General features: G+C 38.0%; 2 protein-coding genes across 2 annotated transcripts; both read right to left on the minus strand.

The window, feature by feature from the left end:
* Positions 1-1,184: 1,184 nt before the first annotated feature.
* On the minus strand, positions 1,185-1,840 carry LOC103957720. Its single transcript, XM_009369922.2, has 2 exons — positions 1,589-1,840; positions 1,185-1,523 (listed from the first exon to the last, which is right to left on the minus strand). Exons 1-2 carry the CDS (start codon positions 1,838-1,840, stop codon positions 1,185-1,187), a joined length of 591 nt encoding a protein of 196 aa, XP_009368197.2.
* Positions 1,841-4,125: 2,285 nt separating this feature from the next.
* On the minus strand, positions 4,126-8,923 carry LOC103957022 (CBS domain-containing protein CBSX1, chloroplastic). Its single transcript, XM_009369087.3, has 9 exons — positions 8,371-8,923; positions 7,574-7,922; positions 7,227-7,314; positions 7,069-7,133; positions 6,764-6,812; positions 5,143-5,195; positions 4,721-4,836; positions 4,586-4,643; positions 4,126-4,504 (listed from the first exon to the last, which is right to left on the minus strand). The coding sequence occupies exons 2-9, from the start codon at positions 7,772-7,774 to the stop codon at positions 4,430-4,432; spliced, it is 705 nt and encodes a 234-aa protein (XP_009367362.1). The 5' UTR covers positions 7,775-7,922; positions 8,371-8,923; the 3' UTR covers positions 4,126-4,429.
* Positions 8,924-9,869: the final 946 nt, after the last annotated feature.

Below are 9,869 nucleotides of genomic sequence, written 5' to 3' on the forward strand. Positions count from 1 at the left end.
CTTGATCAGATTCCTCACTTTCTAGTACTGCTTCATCAGTCTTGGATTCCTTTACATTGTTATCATCTCCTGGACCTTCTTCTTCGTCCTTTTCCCATTCAAGATCAGCCATGATCGCTTCTCTATGATTGTTGCTCCAATCCCAAGCTTTATCTTCTTCAAAAATCACATCTCAACTTATCACTATTTTCTTACAAAACTGGATCAAATAGTCAATAAGCCTTGGATTCTTCACTGACTCCAAGTAAAATGCATTTCATACTCTTGTCATCAAGTCTAATCCTCTTACTGTCAGGAACATGTACATGTGATAGACACCCAAAAACCTTGAAGTGTTTTACTGATGGTTTGGAATCACTCCAAGCTTCTTCTAGCGTCATGTTTCTCACTATTAGTGTTGGACTTCTGTTGAGTACATGGATGGTCCAATCGACTGCTTCTGGCCATAAAGCTCTTGAATTTTTTTTTCTCTGAAAGCATGCTTTGAACCATATTCATAATGGTTCGATTTTTTCTCTCCTTGACACCATTCTGTTGGGAAGTATAGGTAGCAATCAACTACCTTTGAATTCCATGCATGTTGCAAAAATTTGTGAACTCAAGTGATGTGAATTCATCCCCACGATCTGTATGTAGACTCCTTATGCTTGAACGTGTTTCTTTTTCAACCCTAACCTTGAAGCTTTTGAAAGTACTAAAAGCTTCTAGTTTGTCAACCAAGAAATATACCCACGTCTTTCTAGTGTAATCATCAATTAAGGTAATGAGATACATTTTCTTACTGTTGAAGATCAAATTAATGGGCCCATATATGTCAGCATGCACAAGTTGAAAAGTCTGAGATGCCCTCTATGTACTCTTCTTCGAGAATAGATCTCTCTGCTGCTTCCCTACCAAACCTTTTCACAAACCTTCGTGTGAGCCTTAAACTTTGGTAAACCCTTCACCATATTCTTTTGTTGAAGAATTTTTAGGCCGCTCCAACTCAGATGTCCATATCTACAATGCCACAATTGGGGTTGATTTTCTGCATCAGTGTTGAAACACTTCTGTTCTTGTGGTTGTGTGCGAGCAAGCAAGATGAACATTCTATTCATTGCCATTGATGTTTCCCAAATCAGTCATCTCTCAGGCTGATAAATCTTGCACTTGCCACCTTTTATAAAAATGGCAAGACCCTTCTCTTACAGCTGCCTAATGCTAAGTAAGTTGTTCTTTAAATCCGGCAAATAAAATACCCCAGTGATGACCTGCATGATCCCATTAACTTCTATATGAACATTTCCCTTCCCTAACACAGCCAAGCTTGAATTGTTCCCTAACTTCACAGATTTCCTAAAGGTTTCATCAAGGTATGTGAATATCACCTTCTTGCCACACATATGGTTCCTGCATCTCGAATTCATGAACCATAATTCCTCTCTATCAGCTTCCTCGATATCCATATAAGCCATCAACAACATTTCTTCACTTGTCTCTACGTAGAAACCTTTTGAATCATTCCCTTTCTTAGGGCATTCCCACTGGAAATTCATAAGTTCATGACAATTGTAACATTCAAGGGTAGACTTGTCAGGTCTATTCCTACCCATCTCTCGTCATCTTCTTTGAAACCGCTGCGTCTACCTCTCCCACCTCGCTGGATTTCATGAGTCACCTTCAGAACTTGTTCATCCACTGTGTGCCTGTTTATTCTCTGCTCGTGCATTAACAAGCTACTTTGGAGTTCATCGATGGACAAGATGTCGAGATCATTAAACTCTTCAATAGAGCACACCACATAGTCATATTTAGGAGTCATTGATCTCATAATATTTTCGATGACCACCACAGATCCCATCTTTTCCCCATGAATCATCATCTTGTTAGCTATGGTGAGAGTCCGTGCGAAGTACTCATTCACTGATTCTCTTTCCTTCACGTGCAGAACTTCAAACTCTTTCGAAGAGCTTGTAGTTGTGCATGCTTGACTCGTGTTGTACCTTGGTACTTCTACCTTAAGGGGGCGTTTGTTTACCCTTACTAAACTTCCTTAGATTGGACTGGCTTAACTGGGATTGCTAACCAGTGTTTGATGCGAACAAGGATTAACATTAATGAGACCAGGTCAGACTCGCATCGACTAAGTCCTTCACTAGGTAGTCTTAGTGAGGACCCCCAATATGTATGGGATTGCTAATCCCGTCTTGAAACATGCTCTGTTTGCCTGTTGCATCGTCTGCAAGCGTACCTTTGCAAAACCCTTTAATCACCGCTCGAATTTGAAACAAAGTTCCACCTACTGCCCAAACCTCAAAATCCAACCAAAAAAAAAAAAAAGGGCGAAAAAATAACAACAAAAAAATCCAACCCGAAATTCAAAATCCACCCATTGCTAGAAATTTATGAGATGACTTTGTAGGTGGAGAAGCCAACGCATGTATTAGAGGAAGGAGAGAGATCCGAAAAATTTTTGGGAAAAAAAGGATGAGGAAGGTGGAAATGCTTAATAGTGGCAAGAGAGTGAAGATGATGAGCTTGTTTTGAAGGATTTGCAATGAACTTTACACCTGCGTTTTGCAGGAAAAATATGGAGGAAAGAAGAAATGGGGCGGAGCCAGAGGGGAAAGAAAAGAAAAGATAGTTCTGGAAGGTAGTCTCTTTGGAGTAAAGTAAAAGGGGAATAAATATGCATGAAAAACATAAAATATTATTATATAAACATTAAATAATATAAATTATTACTATATATGCATTAATTAATATAATATTATAGTTTATTAATTATCCTGCTTTTTAGTCCGACACTGCACCAAACGCTTCACTAAGTTAGTCCAGCTTAGTCTATTCTAAGCCAATCCAGCTTAGTCCCTGAAGCTAATACAGTCCAAGATAGTCCGGTGCAACAAACACACCCTAAGGAGTCCCAAATGTCCTTCACAGTATCTTTCTTTAGTATCATCTCCAGAATTGATCGATCAATAGCCTGGAACAAATAGTTATTAGCCTTCAAATCTTTTAGCCCATGATCATCAATGGTCTTCTTCTGTGCATCAGCGAGATCCTCCTCGTCTGCTACGGCAGGAATCCCAGTCTCCACCAAGCTCCAATATTCTTTGAAGCGCAAGAAATCTCCATGAGCATACTCCAGTGGTCATAGTGTCCATCAAACCTCAGAATTGCAGGTTGCACAAAGCTACTTTCAGTGGCCATGGCGTTGTTGTTGAACGATGAAACTAGCTTCAATCAGGCCCCGTGATGGGGCTCTGATACCAGATGTTGGAACCCGAGGATGAACACTCAAGAAAACTTGTAAATAAATGTTTGTTTGTGCACTCAATACCTGGGAGAATATCTATTATTCAATTGATAGAGCAACAATGGCATTAAATAGCCTTACAAGAAAACTGAAAGCAAGAAATAAGCAGCCCACGTTTTAACAAACCTAATGTCACATCCCAACCCGAGCCCCCATCACATCCTGGGCTCAACTCCACCGTAGCACGATATTATCCGTTTTGGGCCCCAACCACGCCCTCACGGTTTTGTTTATGAGAACTCACACGAGAACTTCCCAATAGGTCACTCATCATGGGATTACTCTTGCGCGAACTCGCTTAACTTCGGAGTTCCTATGAAACCCGAAGCCAGTGAGCTCCCAAAAAGCCTTGTGCTAGGTAGAGATGGGAATATACATATAAGGCTTACATGATCCACTCCTTTGGACGATGTGGGATGTTACAATCCATCCCCTTTAGGGACCCGATGTCCTCGTCGACACATCACCGACCAGGGATTAGCTCTGATACCATATTGTCACATCCCAACCCGAGCCCCACCACATCCCAGGCTTGACTCCACCGTAGCACAATATTGTCCGTTTTAGGCCCCAACTATGCCCTGACGATTTTGTTTCTGGAAACTCAGACGAGAATTTCCCAATGGATCATCCATCATGGAATTACTCTTGCGCAAACTCACTTAACTTCGAAGTTCCAATGGAACCCGAAGCCAGTGAACTCCCAAAAGGCCTCATGCTAGGTAGAGATGGAAATATACATATAAGGCTTACATGATCCACTTCCCTAGACGATGTGGGATATTACACCTAATAACGTGGAACACGACTAAAATAAGAAGCAAACCAAACAACTTGTCCCTAAAGAAAAGGGATTATTAACAACTACTGAAAACAATCATACAAACTCGGAAACCTAATCCTAACGGCTAGGAAATCTTAACAACTTCAACACATTCCTCCTATACTAAAAGGTACGCATCGTTATTTTCTTTCTGATCCCGTGTTATTTATTATTATTACAATTTCATTGCTGATTTATACAAATCCTTTGTCGAAATTGAACCTAAAAAGCAGACCAATTCCTCCGACGTCTTCTGTGATTCCACCATAAACATCTGGAAATGATATTGATCCGAATGTGTCTGCGTGTTATGTTTTCGATTCACTAGCATGTTTCATTTGAAGGGCAGCTCTTATGATGTTTCCTCTTGTAATAATTCCAATCTTCAGATAACAAACAATGGCATATCAGAGATAATGTTGAAAGATCATTACGAAGACGGAGAAAAAGAATGCATCTCTTACCAGCTTGCCGCTTTCATTTACAACTGGAAGTCTGCGATATTTTGTCTCGAGCAACATTCTGCCATCATATAACAGAAGTTAATTGTTTCCCGGTAGACACCGATAATGGGAAAAAGTAGAGCAGGAAAAGCATACCTAGCAACACCCTCAAGATTAGTGGTTTCACTAACGACAACTGGGGCTGGTGTCATCACATCACCCACCACCTGACCATTGGTTTTACTGAGCAATTTCTGTACCTCGTTAAAAGTCTGCAACCACAACGCAGTTATATAAGCATTTTTGTAAGACAAATTATTGTTGCAGAAAAAGGAAAACTACTGGTTAGACTTCAAAGATGCTTTGCAATGCGCCAATTTGAAATTCTAGAGCAAAAAGCACCATGCCTTTTGATATATCAATTGCCACTATGGGGATATACAAGTTTGAGAAACGATTAAACCGCTCCTCTCAAATTCATTCCCATTACCGAGATCATATGTTAATTCTACTAAAATTCATATAAAATTATAAGACAAATATCGAGAAAGGTAAAAGATATATAAAATCTCACATACTTTCCAAGTGCTGTCAACTTCTGGAAACATGCTGTTGTCAGTTCTTCCGCTACCTATCAGGTGAAATATTCGAATGATTTGTATTATCAACTATGTAAGAGATGACCAACCCGATCATTGGACATAGAAGAAGTTAATCCACAACCTAACACATCGTTTGTGAGCAATTCTATCTACAACTGAATTGAGGTCAATCAAATAAACTTGAGTATAATTGATTTTCACTTCATATCATCTGTTTGAAACTAAATTGAATAATTAAGTTGATTTCACTATTGTTTAAAACAGAGGAAACAAATGAATATGGTCCCAATATTACACCTCTCGAACTACATAACAGTTGCCCACTAGAGCTGTTGTAGCACGCAACAGTATCACAGACTGGAACTTTTAATTTAAATTTCCAAACACCAACAGATATTAAGCAAAACCAAATAATTCTGTTCAATTTTTTCATCAAACAACACCCCAACATAACTAGCCATATATTCTTACGTCTTTGACATCATGTAGACGCAATAATGCAAGCAAAATTCATTCGATTTCAATGAGAAAAATGAAAACCAATAGATTATTGAAGAACCTAGAGAGCTCTGTGGAGAATGAAGATAAAAGTGCAGAAACAAGAGGGAATGCAGGGCCACCTTTGGAATGAGAGAAAGTATGAGAGAAAATTAAATTGAATCCTTGACAAATCAAATCTAATTTGGTTGGACTGGTATCTGTATGAACATCCAAATCTTTCCCTAACAAATAAATTGAATTCTTAGGGCAAAGGCGGTTCCAGATAGTAATGCTTAATATAGAACTCACATGAAGCTGAACTGAAGCAGAGAATTCCTTATTCTGATGAAGTTCCAAATAGGATGTAAAAGAAATTAGACAAACCTTTGCATCTCGAGTAAATTTGAAATACAAATTATACAGGTAAATTTAACATTTTGACCCTCTTCCAAGAGATTTGTACTAATACAAGATTCATGCCCAAGATTCCATTTTTTATTCACACAATATTGATTCACCCCCTTTAAAACCCCTTTTTTCCTCAACAAAAGTTAAAATTAATTCTTTACTTGCCAAAGCCAGTACAGCATGATTCGCATTTACATTTCTGTATATTAAACTTAACCATAATCCCAACCTTTTGAGTTTGGTTACATGGATCCTAATCGCATACTTGTTGGGACTCGTCACATGAATTTTCGTTTTCTATTCTACACTCAGTATCTTTATACCACTCATCCCCCTCAACATCATCATCTCTGCCTTTGCTCCCTTTTATGGAAGAAAATCTCATCATATTTTAATTAGCTTCAATGTTGAAAAACAAATAAATAACTTATACTTCAATTTCCTCAAAAAGCTAATCTATACTTACAATGCGTACCAGCCAAAACAATACTTCTCTGCTAAGCAAATAAATTTGTCAAACAAACTTAGTTCACAAGATTCAGATTACCCTTTTTCAAGGGGTGGCCTAGCACTATCAAGTACGGTAATGAATCAAATGAATGTGAAATTGAGAGAAAAGAAGGCCGTGAAATCTTTAAGAAAAAAATGAATTATACAGCTTAATTCCATAAAGAAACAAAAATGAAGATCAACGAACATATTTAGTTACCTGAAATAGTGTCCAGTGCTAACAAGTCATAATCTGAGACAAGACCGACCTGCGTCAACAGAGTTCCATTATACATCAGTTGCACAATGTAACTACACTAAGCTCACATCAGATCATTTGGGGTAACGCTTGTTTTAAGTCAGACAAGATTTGGCCACATGAATTTCAAACGTCATAAATTGGAAATCATTGGTAAGTCTGGTTCTGGAATTTAAATAAATACATGGAAACTTGAAGTTAGTTTAATTAGACAATCATTTATAAATCTGACAAAGAAGCTCAATGATATATAAGTGAGCACCTACCAGTGTCCAGTCATCGTCGATCACCGGAAAACCAGTGATTCTGTTTTCGACAAGAAGCTCTATAGCTGTAGGCACAGATCGATCAGAAGAAATGAAAAACCTATAAAAACAAGTATTACACGCGACGAAGCGTCATCTCATGCAAATACAACAAATACCTTCGTCGACAGTCGTTGTAGGCTTCACCACGTGCAAATCCTCTCTTCTCGTCATAAAATCGCCAACAGTAAGAACTCCATTTTTCTCCTGCACAACAATATCAAGCAAAAGAGCGGCAATTCGATCATAAATTATCCAGTTCTAATCAGACATACCAATGCAGTAAACAAATTCTGATCAAATTAATTAGATGAACAGGTGCGCAAGCTTGACAGCAATCACATTTCCAAAAATTTCATCCTTCTGTTCATAACTACATAGGAATCAATCACCCTAATATATTACAAATTCTGATCAAACTAATCAGATAAAAATTCGAATTGCATAACGGGAACGAAGAAGATACCGGTACGGAATTAGGCACGAAGGTGGCGGAGGATGCGACATTGAAGGACCTCCGAACCCCCAAAGTGGCGATGGATACCAGGAAGAGCCTCTGACCGGGACGGGTTACCAGCGGCAAGCACGGCGTCCGATCGGCCGGAGCAGAAGCCGAAGGCGTGGAGAGATGGAGGAGCGGAGGTTGTGGAACGAAAATCGAGGCCATGGATGATGGTTTGGGGTGTATACTGATGCGGTGGACTGACTACTGGTGGTGGTGGTGTTGGCAAATTGTTTTGGTTTTTCAGCTGCGGGCCTGCGGAGATTTATATATTTTAATTCTGCAGAGAAACCGCCCTGGTCATCCGACCGCGCTACATGATAAATAACAACAGATTTAAAAATTTATTTGGTAAATTACACAAAAGTACCTTAACTATAGGTCGAACTACAATCTCATATTTCATGTTTAAAACATGACAATGTTATACCTCAACTTATGATTTCGTTGTAATATCATACCTCCGTTAACTTTTTTGTTAATTTTTCTGTTAAATACACTATTTTACTAATTAAAATAAAAAATTAATTAATTAATAATTAATTATTTTTTATTTATTTAACAATTAATATTCATTATAAACAAATAATTTTTGGGCTCCTCATCCCAGTCTCTCTCTCTCCTTCAAACTCTCCCTTCTCTCCCAACACGCCCCAAAAAAGGGGCACCGGCATTTCTGCTCCGTTCACCCTAAAATCTCTACCAAAACACATGAAATTTATCTCAAAATGAAGATCACAGATCAAAGAGTAGAAATATACCCTTTTTACACCAAGTCGTGGCCGGATAATGGCCTGAGAACGGCCTAAGGTTGTCAGCCCGAAATTGGGCTTTTGGTTTCTTTCAAAATTGAGGCAAATTCAAGTCTCCCATGCTCAAATCCGAACCTCAGGATGAAGGGGAAGTGATCCGTGGTCCAAGTCTCGTCCAATCTGACCAGGAATTGACGGATTTTCATCTGAAAACTACGAGGTGGTTTAGGGTTTAGTCCATCTATGTTGTTGTACAAAGAAGATGAGAGGTTAGAGAAACTGGGGAGTTGAGCGTTGAGGGAGAAAATAAGAGAGAGTGACATGGTTGTGGTGGTGGTCTAGTGATGGCATTTGTCTGGGACTCAGCGTCTTTGTGAACACGGAGAAGAAAAGATGGTGAGCATTGGGAGAGAAAGGGAGAGTTTGAGGGAAAAGATGGCCGTTCTCTGGGTCAGTTGAAGCGGACTAGAAAAGATCAGAAACCTGTGTTTAAAGAGGAGGATGAAGGGGACGAAGGAGGAAGAAGGGGGCGGAGGAGGACGAAGGGGAGCTGAGGAGAAAGCATGGTTTCTGGGGAAAAAAAAAGGTAGAGAAAGGTTTATTTGTCTTAATTATTTTCTAATTGTTAAATAAATAACAAATAATTTATTATTAATTAATTAATTTTTTATTCTACTCATGTTACGTTAGCATTTAACAGAAAAATTAATAAATGTATGACATTGCAACGAAATCATAAGTTGAGGTATGACATTGTCATGTTTTAAACATGAGGGATGAGATTGTAGTTCGACCCATAATTAAGGTAGTTTTGTGTAATTTACCCAAACTAATTTGACTGATTGTGCGAGGCATTTATGATTTCATGGCGAGGCGATAGGGGAACATGATGTATTAAATAAGAGAGTAATCAACTTGAAATAAGTTATCAATATGATATTGTTATTGGATCGAAGCACCATTTTGATGATGGGCATGTTTCGTGCATGTAAGTTTTTATGAAATAGAGATCACAAGATGGTATGGTTTCAAATCAATTATAAGATGATTTCGATCGTTACTCGTCACTGAAGGAATGTGTGTGTGGAAATAAACAAACCTTTTATAAGATGATTTCGATCGTTAAGATACAATTTACAATTGAAGATCATGTATTTCAAGTGGCTATTGTTTAAGGTACATTTAAAACCCTTTTTATTTTTCAGTTTTTATTTTTATTTTTAAATAAGACAGTTCGATTTGATAAAATGTAAGGTACAATGTAAGATTGTGTATTAGGAGGCTTTGTTCGCTTATGTTTGATCATCTTTGCAAATGGTGGTACAATTTAAAGAACATTTTTAAAAATTAAAGACTGAAAACTTAGGGACCGTTTGATAATCATTTCCTTTTCAGTTTTTTCTTTTTTTTTAAAAAAAAAAAACTAAAATCTTGTTTAGTAAATATTTTCAGCTTTAGGTTTAAAAAAAAATGAAAACTGAAAATCAAAAAATGAAACTCAAGGTCAA

Source organism: the organism of the source record quoted next, unplaced genomic scaffold (genome assembly GCF_019419815.1).
Source record: "Pyrus x bretschneideri cultivar Hongxiangsu unplaced genomic scaffold, Pyrus_bretschneideri_v1 Contig8, whole genome shotgun sequence".
Taxonomy (NCBI): domain Eukaryota; kingdom Viridiplantae; phylum Streptophyta; class Magnoliopsida; order Rosales; family Rosaceae; genus Pyrus; species Pyrus x bretschneideri.

Excerpts from the sequence above, each read along its gene's own strand:
- LOC103957720 (XM_009369922.2), bottom strand. The coding sequence starts at position 1,840 with ATGGGATCTGTGGTGGTCATCGAAAATATTATGAGATCAATGACTCCT. Across the intron at positions 1,524-1,588 it reads AAGAAGATGACGAGAGATGG|TGGGAATGCCCTAAGAAAGG; the intron begins GTAGGAATAGAC and ends ATGAATTTCCAG.
- LOC103957022 (XM_009369087.3), bottom strand. The coding sequence starts at position 7,774 with ATGGCCTCGATTTTCGTTCCACAACCTCCGCTCCTCCATCTCTCCACG. Across the intron at positions 7,315-7,573 it reads TCGTGCCTAATTCCGTACCG|GAGAAAAATGGAGTTCTTAC; the intron begins GTATCTTCTTCG and ends ATTGTTGTGCAG. Across the intron at positions 4,505-4,585 it reads TAAATGAAAGCGGCAAGCTG|ATTGGAATTATTACAAGAGG; the intron begins GTAAGAGATGCA and ends TGTTATCTGAAG.